Here is a 19,181-nt window from a genome sequence, read left to right as displayed (position 1 = left end):
ATATACACATATATACCTACGATTTTTTGTCATGTAGGTGCAATCCTTCTGCAATAAAAAGAACATGGCAGCAGCTGAAAATGAAATATAAAAACATCCTTCAGTCCGGTGAGTTTAAATGCTCTTGCTAATAGGATGGGAAATGTTTGATATATTTAATAAACTGGCCTTGAAAGTTGTGAGGACATGAGAACCGAGCACTGTGGCTGTAGAAGACAGAAAACTGGCCATGCTTGCCCCTGCTCCAGTTATGTGTAACGGAGGCCAGCTAGTGAAGAGCTGTGCAGTGTGTAAGCCTCACTCCCCGACCAACAGAGACGCACTAGCGACAGAAGCTATAGAGACTGCGGTCTTTAGCCTCCTCGTTAGAGTGCCCGTCTCTCCTTCGGACCGACGGCAGTTCGAAGCCCGCGCAGAACGGGGCGAGTTGGACCTTTTAAATGTGCACCCAATCAGAATGGGAAATCCTAAAGGGTATTTGAATTATTAGAGGTGGCAGCAAGACCACATATATTTGATCAGCCTAATTCAGAAAGACGTTCACCATTCACCTGCAGTCCTATGAAACTCCTCTTTGATGGCTCTCACAGGAAACTTAACAAAAATGTATAAAAAGTGCTTGAGAGCGATAAAAGTGCTTGAGAGCGATAAAAGTGCTTGAGAGCGATGCAAGAGTTAACTTACTCTTCACACAGTTGCCTTGCTAACGTGTTCTGCATCCCCGGTGTTATATAGAAAGCTTCCATTAGCAAAGAAACGTGAGGCCATACAAAGAATCTGCTCAGATGTAAGAGCGCGACCTCGACGAGTGAGGTTTGTGATGTAAGGATGAAGCAGATTGTGAATATATTTAATGGACTGTAAAGAAAAACGGTAACGCTCAAATAAAGAATCCTCCGGATATGAAAAAACAGCCAAATGGGGCTTCACCATATTCTCTCCCGACGTAAATTTAACTCTCTCCGAATGAATGCAGCTTCCTCATCTACGGGTTCCTGAATAAACGGACATGCCATTTAAATGTCTGTGTTACGAACTTGTGCGATTAAGGAAAACGAATGAAAAAACAAACGGCGAAGGCAATTTCAACACCGCTCGCGCTTTTTAAAAGGGGCGGAGATTGTAACAAACCTCGGGTTAGTGGAATAAAACCTGCTGCCGACCAGGTTAGGTTCACAGAGTAGGTTACTATGGTTACTCACTCTAAGTATAATATACCTTGATTTCTGAAACGGGCTTGACTTACCCCGCGGTCACGGGTTTGATATACCTCGCGTTCTGAAACTCTAAACCAAGAGTATCCTGTTTTCTGGGGTTAACTTACACTGAGTTTGCACTTACCCTGCTTTCTGAAACGGGTCCCGGTTCACAGCAGGGGGCGATAAAGAAAACACAGACAGACTTCAGTATTAAATGCTTACCTGTTTTGTTCATTATTTATTCATGAACTTTTCGTATTGCAAACATACAGCAAAAAAAACATAGAGAACAAACATAGATACCTAACAAAGATTTGGGTGAATTGCAAACCACACTGAAAATGCAATATTAGTACTGACTTGATACAAATCGGATATTTTTCCAAGAGCTTTTTTCCACTCAAATGTTATATAATCCTGAGATTTCTAAAATCTGAGCAGATTCTTTGTTTGGCCTTATGTTTCTTTGCTAATGGTAGCTTTCTATATAACACCTGGGATGCAGAACACTTTAACAAGGCAACGCTTAACTGAGCGGTAAGAAAAGTGTGCCTCGCTCTCAAGCACTTTTTGTAAATATTTGTTAAATTTACTGGCCACAAACCTGTGAGAGCCATCAAAAAAGGAGTTTCACAGGATTGCAGGAGAATGGTGTACATGGTTTATTAAGTGCATTGATGGCACCCATATTCCCATCATCGCTCCATCCCAAAATGAGGCCGATTAAGTCAATAAGAAGTCCATCCACAGCATTAATGTGGATTTTATATATAGAGTATAAATATATATATAGAGAGATATTCACATTTTGACGGTATCAACAAAATGAATATAAAAGTGATTGACAATTTAACTTTCGCATTGACATTTTTAAAGCCGCGGTGCACGCGCGTAACCTAGTGGGAATTTACTCAGAGTGGATTGAACTAATTGAAATCTGCTATTCTGAAACAGAAAACTCAGCGTAGCGATTCTCTGAGTAAATCAACTCAGTGTTGGTTGAACCTCACGATTGAAACGGGCCCCAGGGCCTTAAATGGGGAGACTAATGAGGGGAAATAACACTTAGCAGGTGAGGGGGATGAAACACTAACAAGGAGATTACATGGGGCATGTGACGGGGAGGTGACAGGAATCAAACACTGAGGCTTGATTCCTAAGTCTCAGTGCTAAACGAGGAAATGAGGGGGCGGGGTCAAGATGAGACCGTAGAGAGCGCATGGCACGCCAAAACAAACAATGCCATGTAACTCTCCACAATAAACACGTGTGGTTGTCATGATCCTGTCACAAAAAGAATATGACCCATCAGTCTTTTGCAACCTGTTTATTATAAAATAATTATATACTCAGTCCTTTTTTATGGAGGAAGATTTGTCACAAACAGTAAAGAAAATAAGATCACTGTATTGTTTTGTTTGAAGCCACCTTATTCCCAAAAAGCTTCTCCTCTAAACATTCAATAAGTATAGGATCAACGTTCGGATCCACTTTATTAGCAAACCAGTGACCATAGTTTAGAAGCCATCTGAGCTCACCAACACCATAAACACACACAGACCGTACATGCTTCCCAGTGCATGGTGGGTAAAGTTTGTTTTCTTCAAAATACAACCACTTCACCAGACGAGTTTTACAATGCAGTTCTGTGATGTCGGGGTCAGATCTCGGCACCTCCCCTGGTACTCCCGGCACACGAACCAGAGTTGCCCAAAAATGTTCATCGGGTGAGTATGTGTCCTCAGACCAAACCAAGAAATCTCTGACGAGAGAACTCCACTGAACAAAAAGTACAAATTCTCGTGAGACTGTAAAGTACGCACTGCCAACAAACATTTCAATGCTGTGAGGTGGTGGAGATTTCTCCTCAGAAGTGCTCACAGGTGACTCATAATATTCAGTTATTTCATTTTTTAAGACATGGTGAAATCTCCAGCGCCATTCCTTTCCTCCAGGTCTCTTGCTCTCCACCATGTTCCCGCCTTTAAGCATCTTTAGATCTGACACCAGCTCAGCGTTCGTCCGCAGAGGAAAGTCCTGACCACACAGGTTGATGACATATTTCCACTTGACCTCAGACTCCAGGAGATCAGACAGGCAATTGAGATCCGCTTTGAGGCGTGAGATGCCTGCATACTGCACTCTCTCCAGTTTTGAGGCGATGAAGACGTTAGGGAGGCAGTGGGCCAGTCCTTGCATTGCTGATTTAAAGTCATCTGAAGACTTCAGGTCATAATGTATGCAATAAACATTGTGTGGCATATAAATGGCCCTCAGTAACCTCTCCACTAGATCAGCATTCTTATGAACAACCAAAGAATAAGCAAGAGGAAACTCACGCTCAAACTCAGAGCCTTGTACTGCATCAAAACCCTTTAATGCGACAAATCGATCGCAATCAAAATTTGCGTTCAAAACATTCTTGTCAGTTGGCCCTATGTAGCGTTTTTTTCGGGTGACCAAACATTTTCCTACTTCAACAGGGTCCATGTCATATATTGCGGAGCAATTAATGCCAAATTCTACTATGAACCGAGGCCTCTCAGAGACTTTTACTGGCACAAAGACAAAAATAAATAGTATCAGTGCTAAAAAGAAGAATATGACCTTTAGCAGGTTGATTCGAAGCCGCAATCTTCTCATTCTGTGATGAGAAATAGAAACGCATGTTAGCTAGTAAAATTCATGTCACTTCCTTCTTGTATTCAAAATGTGTTCAAAAGATGATTTAGGGTGTGTTGTATGTCCTGCCTGACAAGTTATGGAATGTTGGACTATTGAAGATTTGAGAAAAAAAGATTGTTTCTTTGTAGCTTGTTCAGATATGTTTTAACCTAACATCTAAAGTGAGCAGTTCTATGTGCTCCACAAATTCAACAATATATCAAAAGCCATATTGAGATTTATCCCTCTGAACAAATAAATCTACATTTCAGGAAGACTTTTTAAACTGTATTTGCATTAATGTTGTATAATGTTGGGTAATCCTAACATTCTATTAACAAATGTATAAACTCTAATTTTATTAAAATAGTATAGTATCATAGCATTAGAACTTTACTTACTTTACGTTTTACATCGCTGTCATGCAAGAGCACAGAGATTTTGATCATTCCATAAAGAGTTGACAGCCCACACTACAACACAAGTCTGTTTTTTCGATGCACATTCTTAGTTTACCTGCCGTGCTGACATCACACAACAAACAAGAAAATGTGACCCACGTGACCACACCCATATTTGTCATTGTAGAATAATGCTCAGCGACTGACGTCTTTGACCAACGTCTGGCTCACCTTACCTCACAGTAAAATGCAACACACCCACCCTTCAAAGAAGTGTCTAAAGTATGCATCGTTGTGACAGGGCAGTCTTAACAATAGAAGCTTGCTTGTAAGAGGATTAATGCCCAGATATTAGACAAAAAGTATAACTGTTATTCTGTAGGTCATAGTGTATTGCAAAAAAAATTGTCTGTGGTTTGGTTCTCAGGAAACACTTATAAACAAATGTGAACATTTGCTTTGCATAAAAGTGCTGGCAAATGCCGTGTGTTAATGCATGTGAATAGTCCTCTATGAATGTAAATCAGTAGCAAAACTTGAGAGCATGTAGATTTTAAATTGTGAACTTGTAAAGTAAGTATTTGTAACTGTACACTAAAATGTACACTCACAGCCCCATTGTGAACACTTGTAAAAAAACTTAAGTTGAATGTTGAGATTTACACTCGTGGTCTTCTGAATTTGAAGTTGCAGAATAATAGTCACAAATGTGTAAACTAGCAATTACAAAATACATTGGCAGATACAAATGCATTGCACACATTTATACTTTCCTAGATTCAGATTTGAATTGCAACCACAAAAAGGCATCTACAACCTCTCAACCTGTCACTGCAGTTTCAAATCTTACCACCTTGACTTTTTATACTACTTTCGCAATTAACCCGTTGCAAAACTAACTTGAAAGCTCATACGTGAGAGAAAGCAACCTAATTAACAATCTAATTTATCTGAAGCAAGTTCGCTGATGAAAATGATTATAATAAATAACAGAAAACGTACAGTCAGCCTGTCATTGTTTGTAATTCTCCTATATCAGAAGGATCAGTTCTTTTTGTATCTCAATGAAAGGGTTTATTCTGCGATAACAACCGACTGGATGCATTATCCTGTGGCTAGTATTACCACATGAGTAAATAATTGAACACTAAATATTGACGCAATATTTTTAAGCTCATCTGTAAAAATCCAAACCTTCCATGAGAAAAAAAACCCAATACTTTTTGTCACAATTGTCCCCATGAACTCCAGTAGAGGGCACTCCACTCACGACTCCGGCATTTGTAATCATTCCATTTACAACTCCATTTCCCATAATCCCATGCTTGGTGATAATCACCACCAGGTGTTTCCCATTACCACTCCCCTTTATATACTGTTTGGACTCTCAATGATTGCGAAAGTCTTGTTTAGCCTGTCTGATGTTTCCATGTGTTTCCATGTGTTTCCATGTGTTTCCATGTGTTTCCATGTGTTTCCATGTGTTTCCATGTGTTTCCATGTGTTTCCATGTGTTTCCATGTGTTTCCATGTGTTTCCATGTGTTTGTGCCTTCCGTGTATTTTCTTGGATTTATTTTATATTTACTGTGATTTTCTGCTGCCTGCCCCGACCTCTGCTTGTTACTGTTTCTGATTTTGGATATAGCCTGACATACCTGACACTGTTCTCTGATCTCTGCTTGTTTGACCATTCTTTATAAGAAAAAACTGCATATGGATCCGAACGTCTCCGACTCCATGTTACACTTTTTTATGGTGGCATTGTAGTCAGCCTGGCATTATATTTTCAAACAAATCATGTACACCAGGGAATATCTATAGTATTGTGATGTCATTACATTAAGAATTGTTATCTATACAAGATAGTATAATTCATGGAATAGTTATACATGATACTATACATAAGTGTGATGGTTTCATTTAGTTGAAAACAAAATTATTTAAGCATTTTTTTAACTATTATCCTTTCATTGTGATTTTCCTGCAGTTAGGGGGCGGTGTGGCTCAGCTGCATGACGTCATCAAATGGCATTCTTTCTCTCGCATCTGAGCCTTCAAGTCCACAAGTTAATTTCACATCAGGTTTATCATGAAAGTAGTATCAAAAGCCAAGGCAGGAGGATTTGAAACTGCAGTTATTTGTACTTGTTTTGTCAACAAGTACAAATCTCAAAAATGAATTTCAGTTTTTTATTTTACAAGTGTTCACAATGGGGCTGTGAGTGTACATTTTAGTGTACAGGTACAAATACTTACTTTACAAGTTCACAAATTAAAATCTACATGCTCTCAAGTTTTGCTACTGATTTACCTTCATAGTCCTCCAATCCAGATAAGATCACATTTACATGACACAATGCATGCAGAAGCTTGAAAAGAGTGACAAGTAAGTCTCTTATAATACATTATTTAGAACAACTTATCTTCTTTTGATTTGTTTCTCCAAAAGGAAAACGTTAAATCAACACGCAAACACAGGCTTTATTGTGTTATCCTTACTTTGTTTTGTTTATTTTAATGTATGATGCAAAGATGTATCGTATTTTAAACAAAATGGTCAAATAAAATCAATCAATCAACCGTTTTAACGAACTGTAAAAAAAGAAAAAAGTCCTGCCAGGTCAAAACATTCCCTAAAACACAATGCATTACAGTGCAAATGCGCAATGCAGGTGAAATAGCTGTTCCTGAAAATTCCTGTATAAATACAGAATCCCATAATGCAGTGCAGCAAACTGAGTAAAAGGCTAAATTTCAATTGAAATTGATCATGAATTTGCAAAGTGTAACTGTACGGAGTCAGTTTTTAACAATAAATCTATAGGACCACTACTTGATCGTGTGATAAGCATAAATGTATTTACAATTTATTTAGTTTCCAAAAACTATAAAACAATTTCTGAATAAAATGTAATTTTTTTGTGTGTGCTTTTATCATGTAATCTAAACAACACTGTTTAAAAGACACAAATGAATAATTTAAACATTATAAATATCTGCTACTAGAACTTTTCTCAACAAAAATTCACAGCTTAAAACAGTAATGTCATCATTGAAGGGTAATATGCATTATCACATCTAAAAATAATCAAAATATTGTACATAAAGCAATGACAAAAATGAATAAAAATACGTATTTATAAATAGATTTTTAACTATACACCCATGCAGATGAAAAGCCAGCTGGGCCCCTGTGGCTTGAACCCAAAAAAAAATTATTACTTGGGCTTACTAAAATATTTTATTCCAATAATGACTATAATATTGCTGCATGCATTTTAATTTAACTTTCTTTAAATGAAAAGAAACACCACAAAATGTACACAATGAACACCAATGGACCATTTAAATAATTCAAAATAGCATCCAGGTTAAGAGAATGCATAAATTAAAAGATACATTTTAACTGAGACCTTGATGAGATATCATGAAGTCCAAGAGTTTGTTTCGCAGTTTAAGGAACTTTTACAGTCACTAAAAAAATATTTTACTGTCGATTTGATAGTATCTTTCTAAAAGCGTCTCCTCTAAACATTCAATAATGATAGGATCTACATTCGGGTCCACTTTATTAGCAAACCAGTGACCATAGTTTAGAAGCCATCTGAGCTCAGCAGCACCATACACACACACAGCTCGTACATGCTCACCAGTGCATGGTGGGTAAATGTTGTTTTCTTCCAAATACCACCACTTCACCAGACGGGTTTTACTCTCTAGTTCTGAGATGTCAGGTTTATGTCTCCGCACCTCTCCTGGTACTCCTGACACACGAACCAGAGTTGCCCAAAAATGTTCATCGGGTGAGTATGTGTCCTCAGACCAAACCAAGAAATCTCTGGCAAGAGAACTCCGCTGAACAAAAAGTGCAAATTCTCGTGAGATGGTAAAGTACGCACTGCCCACAAACATTTCTATGTTATGAGGTGGAGGAAGTTTCTCCTCAAAGCTGGTTACAGGTGACTCATAATATTCAGTCAAGGAATTTTTTAGGATGTGGTGATAACTCCAGCGCCATTCCTTTCCTCCAGGTCTTTTGCTCTCCACCATGTTCTTGCCTTTAAGCATCTTTAGATCTGACACCAGCTCACCGTTCGTCCGCAGAGGAAAGTCCTGACCACACAGGTTGATGACATACTTCCACTTGACCTCAGACTCCAGGAGATCAGACAGGCAATTGAGATCCGCTTTGAGGCGTGAGATGCCTGCATACTGCACTCTCTCCAGTTTTGAGGCGATGAAGACGTTAGGGAGGCAGCGGGCCAGTCCTTGCATCGCTGATTTAAAGTCATCTGAAGACTTCAGGTCATAATGTATGCAATAAACATTATGTGGCATATAAATGGCCCTCAGTAACCTCTCCACTAGATCAGCATTCTTGTGAACAACCAAAGAGTAAGCAAGAGGAAACTCACGCTCAAACTCAGAGCCTTGTACCGAATCATAACCCTCTGATACAACAAATCGATCACAGTCAGAGGCGGCGTTCACAATGTTCATGTCAGAAGGCCCTGCATCTTTTTTGTTCCGAACAACTAATGATTTTCCGACTTCAACAGGTTCCATTTCGTATATTCCTGAGCAATTAATGTCATATTTTACTGTCAGTCGCTGTCTACTTGATCCCAAGGTATTAGGAAAGAAACTGCCTTTATTGACTCTTGAAAAAAGTATTGTAAAGACAAATAAAAAAAGCATCAGGGCAAAAACGGAGCGTATAACCTTTTTCAGCATGCATTGAAGACGCAATCTTCTCATTCTGTAAGGAGAAAGAAATGTTCATGTTCTTAGGCTATTGTAATATTTCTAATAAAATTAAATATGACAGAACTGTATTAATGCATGGAAATAAACATATCAACTTTATTGAATGTAGAGCTATAAAATGATAAAATCAATAAAACTTACATACTTGTCATTGAAATACAAGATATTCTGTAGATGTTATCCTCTCTTGTAAGAACCAAATGAAAAACCATGACTACTAGTTAGCTTTTATATCTTTTCATGCCGGAAAACGGGTACATTGTTTCAAAGGTTTGGGTGTGGTGCAGACTTGATGATGAAATAAACCATGAACATGAATGGTAGGGAAATATTTTATTCATAGCCCTTTATTATTCTGAACAATGGATTCACATGGAATTTGGTCATGCCCACCTTTTTGATAAAATACTGCGTAGCCTACCTTTAGTCATGCAATGTTGCATGGTAGGCTACATAAAAACCCATCAGTCTGGTTTGTTTCGGGTAGAATAAGTGTCAAAAACTGAAAACATTCCAGTATTTCAAAAAAATTATTTCTCAAGCAGTACCAGTTATTGTTTGAGTAAAAAGTATCTGATGGAAACTAACTAATATTGATCCAATTTAGTTTCACAAGACGCAACTGATGATGTCAATGAGACATGCCGCCTGCCTTTTATAACAAACATATATGACGCACCGCACCTATAAATTATCTACTACATGAATATAGAAGTTTGGTCTCTGTAAAAGAACATAAGAGAACAGGCGTGAGAGACACCACACCTGAGGTCGAGGTGTTGCATTTATGTATTCATACAGAATCTGTCTTTATGTCTTATTACAATGAAGCCAAATCATTTGTAATAATTACAAAGTTTTAAGAGTTCATGAGAAACGTAGCTGTTTAAAAATCGTAGCTGAGAAACGTAGCTGAAGAGATTCAATAAATAGAAACATGTGTCTGCATACTCAGCCTTTGTGAGATTTCAATGACTTGTCCCAACTTTTATAGCTGAACTTTTATATTGAAATGAAAAATGGGCAAACTCTTTTAATGTTTCACTTATTATTACAGAGATGTATGGTCTTTGTACAGTACAGAAAAGAAAATGAATGTTTCTGTATATTCCTGTATGTATATGATATACTTTATATGCCTTTATGTATATTTGCATTAAAATATGTAAATAAACTGTAAACAGATAAATGAAATTGGTTTAAAATAATATTTTTTACAAACTTATCAACAAGCTCTGCAGGTGGAAAAGTTACGTTTTAAAGTTAAAGGGATAGTTCACCCTAAATGAAAATTTGTCACCGTTTACATTAACAAAATACCCTGGGATACAGATAAACATAATAAGACCAACAATTGTAAAAATCAGCCAGTGGTCCAAGCGGGATTGAACCAGTAAATGAACCAACATGCGATTGCAAGTCAACAGAGCAAACCAGTAAGCTAACACCAACTGCCTGTAGCAATGACCGCATGAGCACAAGTTATAGAGAATGCAGTTTACACTGGTTGTAAAAAAACACTTTTACCATTAACTCTGGTTGACCTTCCGTATACCAGGAATGATTTCTGGTGTTGGAAATGAGCTAATAAGATATTTCGACCAATTACTTTTTTGCTTTTCAAGTTAGCAATTAACTGGGGTATATATGTAATAAGCATGGATACATACAATGCGATTGGAATGCTATAATTGCTGACCATGTTGTGTAACTTTATATTTCCAAAAAGAAAAAGGCGTTCCTTTAGAATGCAAGCAATGATTTGTTTATTGTTAGCAGAAGTTACACTGTGCACATTATAATATCCTGTAAATTCAAAGGCATTCCTACATGACATTTACATTTAGTCATTTTGCAGACCCTTTTATCCAAAGCAACTTACAAATTAGGTAAACAATGGAAGCAATTGGAACAACAATCTCAACAAAACGCATAAATGCTATACAACTGGTCTCATATAGCCTACCACAGTATACAGAGATAAGGTTGTTTTTTCTTTTATAAAAAGAGATGGAAGTCAGAACTGATCGTTCAGGTGTTGACAGAAGAGGTGTGTTTTCAGACGATTCTTAAAGATGGCTACAGAATCTACTGATTATTTAGCAGCGGGCAGATCATTCCTCACATCTGGAACCGATCCACAGAAGGTATGTGAGAGAGATAGTTTACCTTTTTGGGACGGCACCACAAGATGATGTTCGTTTGCAGAGCGTAAGTATCTGGTGTGTACATAAGTCTGCATGAGCAAGTAAAGATAAGGGGGTGCCAAATCAGTGGTGCTCTTGTAGGCCAGGAGCATACACTTGAATTTGATGCGAGCGACTATAGGGAGCCAATGTAACTTAATGAAGAGGGGAGTGACATGTGCTCTCTTCGGTTATGTATATATATATATATATATAATAATTTTATTTCAGGAACTTCAAGGGCCCTCAAATGCCAAGGCCCTGTGTACTCAGTCACCTTTCCCCCCCCTCTTGTGATGCCCAATGATGTCCACACTCAGGCACAACAACCTGATTTCTTTTCATTTGTATGTATTCGAGCAGTCATTAATAAAACTTTATTAATTTACCTCATCCGCTAACATGATTTATCGTTCCCGTCTGATTGATGCGGCGGAGTTGAAGACAACAGTTTCCATAGTTCCACGCTCCTTCACAGTGTCATCAGGCTAAGCCATTGTTGTTGTGGGCAATGTGTACAATCAAGCCGTGAGAACAACGAAAATAGCTAGACGGCCTCCGCATAGAACCGGTGTTAGACCGAGTCTTGCATGATACCAAAAGAGAATATGCGAAGTATAGGCATTCCATCCATCACTAAGCACTTACTAGTGGTGGGCTGGGCGGAGCAGCCCTGTCTTCTGTGGCCGAGTTATCCACGCATAGCTCGAACCGGACCTGGTTCCCCACACACAGTAACCCCCCAACAGGGCGGTTCCGTCTGATGTAACCTCATGAGCTGGTTCTCTTCATGGCAATCCATGACCTCCTCTAGGTGGACATCCATCTCGCGATACTTCAGTCCGCACATTCCTCCCATAAGTTCTCCCCTGCCTGCGAGACCATGTTTGTGTCTCCACTATACTCCTCCCTAAGCTGCGAAGTGGTCTCTGTAGCGTGCCTCCATATTGAGGAAACAGCGCTTCCCCAGTGGCCCCTATGGGTACCAGCGGCTTCTCGCCATTAGAGAAACAAGGCATCCGTCCGTGGTGGCCGATGTTGGGCCACTCCTCTTTGCCAAAGCTCTGGGACCCCTATCTGTCCACTGGATGGTTAAAAGTGTGCGCTAGCGCCACTTCGCTAGAGATTGCCCAACACTTGATGGTTAGGGTTATATCGTCCCCTGTTATTTCGGCATGCGTATGACAGCTCTTTATAGCGTATTTTGCCTTTTCGAGTGGAGATAGGTTTCTTCAAACGAAGAAGGATAACTGTTATCATTATTTGAATGTGTATTGTTGTGATGTGATATTATTCATGATCATGCGTGTATGTTTAAAGGTATATGTGAAAGCCGTGATGCGGAACTAAAATTGCATTCTTTGTTAGGGGTTTCAATCTGCCCCTATAGTTGGTAAGGTCTGCTAGGGTTTGGCGGAAAGAAGAATATGCTTCCATAAAAGTTTGTGTGGAGAGAGGAGTGTGTGGCCAAGGGCTGCCACGTGTTGTAAATCACCTGCAGATAATGTCTTTGTTGATGCTTTAGGTCTTATATCTTGTTTTACTATTCTCAGCATGTTTTTCCCTCAATGTTTTGTACAGTTAGTTTACATTTACATTTGGTCACTTAACAGACACTTTACAAAGCAAATCCAAAGTGATTTACAAATGAGGTAAACAATGGAAGCAATTGGAACAACATGCAGCAAAATGCAATAATACTGGTCTCATATAGCCTACCACAGTATACAGAGCTGAGGAAAAGAGATCTGATCGGTCAGTTTAAATATTTTGTTTTGTTCTGTTTGTTTATTTTGGGAACTTTGGTCAAAGTACGTGTGACGAGACAGCTCTGAAATTAAACCACTTAGACTGGAATGATTGCCAACTTTGGGCTCAATTAATTTGTTTATTTCCCGTGTCCTATGGCAAGAATACATGAAACAACTCAGCTAGCAGTAAACAACTAGACATCCGATTTCTCGCGGTGGCAGCTACTGCATCTAACATGGCCCATGACTAATTGTTGGTTTGGCTTACCAGGTCAGATTATATCTGCTGTGCATTTTGTAGGCCGCCATTAGAGGTGGAACTAGTATCTCCCAATCATATGTCTGAGGGGTATGTGTGGCTTTTGGTGTGTTTCTGTGTCTGTAACCCCTTCTAGTTGTCACTACTGTGTATGCCAGTTTTGCCAAGTCCAGACCGATATTTAATCGAAATAGAACAAAACGTAATAAATGTGCTGATTATTTTATAGTAATGTTGTGTATTCATTGTTTGGATAATTGAGCGGGAAGCCCTGTCTCCTGTCTGGGATCTCCTACTCATATACCTTAAAGTGGAGTGGCGTAGTCTCAAGTAACTGAGCAACATGTTGCCGTTGACAGTAAACAATGGAAGAATTTTCATTTTTGGCTTTGCTATACTTTTAAAAAGTGAAAACATGATGAAGATGAAATAGAGCCCAAAAGAAAGAGGGACAAAAACCATTTAAAGCTCAATACAAGAAAAAAAGGGTTGATCAACAACAAGAGAAAGAGAAGAGACAGACAACCCTGAGAAAATCAGAAACCAGGCAAACAAGTGGGTTGGGTTTTGTCTCATGTTTGTTTTGCTCTTGTCTTGTCTTGTCCAATTAACTGTACGAAAGATCAGAGCCTCTGCTTCGAAACGAAATAATAATATTCTACCTTTAGGATAATTTCCTCCCCTATCAAATGTGCACAGGGCCGGATTGGGACTCATTTTCAGCCCTGGAGTTTTATGCCTTAGACCGGCCCACTTTAGTTTACGACGGACTATATTTAAATAATGATAATTAAAACCTCAGAATATAAGTCTGCAACAGCGCACTGTTCTCTACAGCCTTTTAATTCATTGTATTTTTCAAAAATATCATAATTTCCAGTTCAGTGAAAATACAGTAGCCTAAGTTTTGCTTCACAGTGAAGATTTATTAGAACAGTATCAGAATCTATTTTCTTTAAGAATTAGTGTTGATAAATATCCAAACATTGAAATGAGGAAAAAAATCTGACAAAAACATAAAACAAAATAAAAAAAAGTTAAAAAAAAATGTATTGCACTGACTGATGACACTATAATTTATTTTTCAATGAAACGTTTGCTTTACAACTTCAAATATTTTTCACAAATATGAGAATATTTGAATAAAACAAGAAAAAGTTTGATACATGAACGGTGGTTTGCAGACAACTTTGTTTTGCACGGCCGCTAGCATCTTGCAGTGCTCCTATTCCTAGCTACCTTAACGTTGGGCTTACAGGCCGTCTCGTCGTCTTCATTTGTTTTGAGAAAAAATGTGGTCCGCTTAGAACATTTGGCCGCGTCAGTTACCAGAGCTTTCTTCTTTTTTATTCTGGCCTTTTCAGCGCCGCCTTTGCGCTTTCTGTCATCCATATTTATTTCTGACAGTTTTTTATTTTGAGCAACTTGCAGTGGCGCTGTCGGGGGCGGGGAAAGGGAGTCAAAAGATAAACACCTCATCATTAACCTGCACGCTGCACTCTGCGAAAAAATATTAAATAAAAAGATTAGGGCTGCTGTGAGTGCAGGCAGCCTATGGCAAGCAGCATCCACAACCGTGCCGTGACAACACCGGCCCTCGCTGCCAAAAAAACAGACCGGCCCACCGGGAATTCTCCCGGTGCTCCCGATTAGCCAATCCGGGGCTGAAAAAAATAAAGCATTTTGAAAAAAAAGCTGAGATTACTGTGTTTTTGTTGTCAAAGACACTACACAGATCTGATTCAGACGATCTAGGACGATTTAAACAGAATATTTTCTGTTTTTAAAAGTGGATGCTGTTTCATAAATGGTGTAGTTTCATTAAGTGGATAATCTGAAAATCTGATGTCATATATATTCCTAAAATTATATGTATTAGAATTTTTGAATATTAGCAATTATTGATAAAAAGGCACATTTAGTTTTAGTGGAAGATTGTCAATAGGTGGTTGGTACACATGGTTTTTAATGACATCATAGCTGTGTAAACAACCCATCAAAGGCTGATTTGAAATGAATCTCTGAATGTTCCTCACAATACAGTACCCAAAGTCTGTCAATAAAAAATCCTTAGTTTAGTGAGGGTGGCAACTTGATGAACATTTATAATCCGCTTTAATTCAGCGAAACACCTGTTATAGTATCTTCCTGTTAGAGACCTGTGCACTTGGCTTTTAAAGAGCTCTGAAGCTGGAAAAAGCACTTTCTGGGTTGGTCCTTAAATGGTTCAGGTCATACCTTAAAGGGAGAGGTTACAATGTGAACACTCCTTATAGTAAACATATATCTGACCGACACCCATGACTTGAGGTGTTCCACAGGGCTCAATTCTTGCTCCGCTCCAGTTTGTATATGCTCCCACTTGGCCAAATAATGAAAAAGTACCAAATTGCGTACCACAGATAATCAGATCTACCTAGTCCTCTCACCCAATGACTAGAGGGATAATGACTGATAATTGCCAGTGCATTGAGACAATTAACAGCTGGATGTGTCAAAAGTTCCTTCAGTTAAATAAAGACAAAACTGAAGTATTTGGTAAAAAGGATGACACTAACAAGGTAAAGACACAAAGTAAGATAAAAAATCTTGGTGTCATTTTAGAGTCTGACCTTAGTTTCAACAGTCATGTCAATGCAATAAGCAAATCAGCGAAATATAGCCAGAATCAAACCAAGACTTAGTTTATGCTTTCAACTCAAGCAGGGTGGATTACTGTAATGGACACTTTACAGGTCTTCCCAAAAGACCATCAGACAGCTGCAGCTCATACAGCCAGGATTCTGAGCAGAACCAAAAAATCTGAGCATATCATTACAATCCTCAAGTCCTTACACTGGTTACCTGTTACTTTCAGGATCAACTTCAAAGTATTGTTATTTGTCTATAAATCACTAAATGGTCTAGGTACATTTCAGATATGCTTATTGAATATAAACCAAATAGACTTTTCAGATCATTAGGATCAATTCAGTTAAAGGGTTCACTCAAAATAACGCTAGTCAGTGTTTAGCCATTTTGCCACCTGTTGCTGGAATCTGCTTCCAGAAGACATCAGATGTTCAGCAGTAGCTACTTGAAAATCCAGATTAAAAAGACATTTGTTTGATTGTGCATTTACAACCTGAGCAATGTGCTGGTTTACATCAACTGCACTTCTATTTCTAATTTATTTTTATATATACACTCATTTTTAATCAATTCTATTGCTGTTTTATTGTTTCTGAAAATTTTAAGTTTTGTTTGTGATCTTAAATCATTTGCATTTTTAAGATACGTTTTATTTCTCTATGTCAATCATTTTATGTAAAGCACTTTGAATTGCTCTTGTGTATGAAATGCGCTATATTAATAAACTTGCCAAAAAGAAAACGAAACGTAACTAAAACTGAAGTGATATGTTGCCTTTATAAATACGTAAAAGAAAAGAAACAAATAACAGTGACGAAGTGCATTGACTAAATCCCCCTCAAAAAGAAACACCAGAGTAAACTCCAAATGAAAACTTTAAATATACTCTGTATGACTCTGTTTTTCAAAGTGCATTATGTACAGTATATTATAACATTTTAAAGTGAAGAAATATTATTCATTCAAACATTTCTGGAAATGAAAATACAGAACAGCATTTTTACCTTTTATGTTAAACTTTCAGTTTAATATTTTTTATCTTGCTTAAAACTTGCAAGGCACGATACACAGAAGAGAGCACAGTACATCAAACACTGTGCACTCTTCACATAAAACTACTATAAAATATTTATTGCACTGCATGTTGGCTAAATTACTGTACTATTCGAGTTCCATAACTCTATAAAGTATTTCTTCCATTTTACAAGCTCAAATTAGTTTCCTCTTAAGAGGAAATTTTAAAAAGTTGACATCAATGCAAGTGAAAAAACAAAATCCTATTATTGTTGTTATTTCCAAACTTTTCCTGTAAGCTTCTCCTCTAAACATTCAATAAGAATAGGATCAACGTTCGGGTCCACTTTATTAGCAAACCAGTGACCATAGTTCAGAAGCCATCTGAGCTCACCAACACCATAAACACACACAGACCGTACATGCTTCCCAGTGCATGGTGGGTAAAGAATATCTTCAAAACTCCACCACTTCACCAGACGAGTTTTACAATGCAGTTCTGTGACTTCGGGGTCAGATCTCAGCACCTCTCCTGGTACTCCCGGCACACGAACCAGAGTTGCCCAAAAATGTTCATCGGGTGAGTATGTGTCCTCAGACCAAACCAAGAAATCTCTGACGAGAGAACTCCACTGAACAAAAAGTACAAATTCTCGTGAGAGTGTAAAGTACGCACTGCCAACAAACATTTCAATGCTGTGAGGTGGTGGAGATTTCTCCTCAGAAGTGGTAACAGGTGACTCATAATATTCAGTTATTTCATTTTTTAATACATGGTGAAATCTCCAGCGCCATTCCTTTCCTCCAGGTCTCTTGCTCTCCACCATGTTCCCGCCTTTAAGCATCTTTAGATCTGACACCAGCTCAGCGTTCGTCCGCAGTGGAAAGTCCTGACCACACAGGTTGATGGCATACTTCCACTTGACCTCAGACTCCAGGAGATCAGACAGGCAATTGAGATCCGCTTTGAGGCGTGAGATGCCTGCATACTGCACTCTCTCCAGTTTTGAGGCGATGAAGACGTTAGGGAGGCAGCGGGCCAGTCCTTGCATCGCTGATTTAAAGTCACCTGAAGACTTCAGGTCATAATGTATGCAATAAACATTATGTGGCATATAAATGGCCCTCAGTAACCTCTCCACTAGATCAGCATTCTTGTGAACAACCAAAGAATAAGCAAGAGGAAACTCACACTCAAACTCAGAGCCTTGTACCGAATCAAAACCATTTAATGCGACAAACCGATCGCAATCAGAGGTGGCGTTCACAATGTTCATGTCAGAAGGCCATTTATATTTTTTGTTTCGGAAAACTAAAGATTTTCCCACTTCAACAGGTTCCATGTCATATATTGCAGAACAATTAATGTCATATTTTACTGTCAGTCTCTGTCTCTTTAACATTCCTATTGATCCCAAGGTTTTAAGAGAGAAATAGCTTTCATTTACTTTTGAAAAAAATAAGGTAAAGACATATAAAAGAAGCATCAGCGTTAAAAAGAAACAAAATATATTTTTCCGCATTCGCCACAATCTTCTCATTCTGTAAGGAGGAAACGGGGGTAAATATAAGGCCTTTGTAGAAAATGTTAGACATAGATTTCTTCAAATTAAACTGATTATTTGAGTATTTCCAGTTATAAACATAAACTTTAAGGCAGAGCTATGAAAATCTAATGACAATAAAACTTACCTTCTACTTAGTTGTCATAAAATGCCAATTTGAATAAATTCAGCAAATACAAAAAAAAATCAACGGTCCTCTTGCAAAACTGCATTTAAAGAAGAAAAAGCTTGAGAAAACTGTGAACATAGTAAGCGTGCTGACATAACACACACACTTGCATAAGTGGCAGCAAAAGATTATATTCACAGCGCTTTTATTTTTGTACCATGTGGGTCTCTCCTTAAATGTGGTTCTCTCTTTTGTTCAAAGGACATTTGTCCAAACTATAACATCAAACAGGAGGGAGGAATGTGGTCATGAACGCTTTTGATCTCATCTCAAAAATGGAAACATTGCTTTCAGTCAGACAATGTAGAGGTTGGTTTGCTTGTCAATATATTAGTTGGACAGAATAGCAAATAACTAATCAAGACATGTAGATGTTTGAGTAAAAGAGTTTCCAATGGATAAATATGGAAATAACCGTTAGTGTGGATCGGATTAAAATTCACAAAAGCTTTGGATGATGGTTTCAATGGTGGATGCCACTCCCTATTATTCCAATACACATCGTAACGTCAAATATTAATTACACAATGAAAAGTCATTCATCTCTGTGAGAGAACAAACACAATAATTCAG

The 19,181-nt window shown here is 38.2% G+C and overlaps 3 protein-coding genes across 3 annotated transcripts; all 3 read right to left on the bottom strand.

Annotated features, from left to right (window-relative positions):
- Window positions 1–2,523: 2,523 nt before the first annotated feature.
- Window positions 2,524–3,867, bottom strand: LOC306911563 (beta-1,3-galactosyl-O-glycosyl-glycoprotein beta-1,6-N-acetylglucosaminyltransferase 4-like; the record flags this gene model as incomplete). Its single annotated transcript, XM_079487032.1, has 2 exons — window positions 2,524–3,754; window positions 3,807–3,867. 2 exons carry the CDS (start codon window positions 3,865–3,867, stop codon window positions 2,601–2,603), a joined length of 1,215 nt encoding a protein of 404 aa, XP_079343158.1. The 3' UTR covers window positions 2,524–2,600.
- Window positions 3,868–7,740: 3,873 nt separating this feature from the next.
- LOC306911562 (beta-1,3-galactosyl-O-glycosyl-glycoprotein beta-1,6-N-acetylglucosaminyltransferase 4-like) lies at window positions 7,741–12,045 on the bottom strand (the record flags this gene model as incomplete). The annotated part of the gene is made up of 2 exons (XM_079487031.1): window positions 7,741–8,926; window positions 11,990–12,045. 2 exons carry the CDS (start codon window positions 12,043–12,045, stop codon window positions 7,741–7,743), a joined length of 1,242 nt encoding a protein of 413 aa, XP_079343157.1.
- Window positions 12,046–17,149: 5,104 nt separating this feature from the next.
- On the bottom strand, window positions 17,150–18,277 carry LOC306911561 (beta-1,3-galactosyl-O-glycosyl-glycoprotein beta-1,6-N-acetylglucosaminyltransferase 4-like; the record flags this gene model as incomplete). Its single annotated transcript, XM_079487030.1, has 1 exon — window positions 17,150–18,277. The coding sequence occupies one exon, from the start codon at window positions 18,275–18,277 to the stop codon at window positions 17,150–17,152; it is 1,128 nt and encodes a 375-aa protein (XP_079343156.1).
- Window positions 18,278–19,181: the final 904 nt, after the last annotated feature.

Source organism: Barbatula barbatula (assembly GCF_947034865.1).
Source record: "Barbatula barbatula genome assembly, chromosome: 22".
Lineage (NCBI taxonomy): Eukaryota > Metazoa > Chordata > Actinopteri > Cypriniformes > Nemacheilidae > Barbatula > Barbatula barbatula.
The sequence above is the reverse complement of the archived record's forward strand: the minus strand, read 5'-3'. Positions and strand labels throughout refer to the sequence as shown.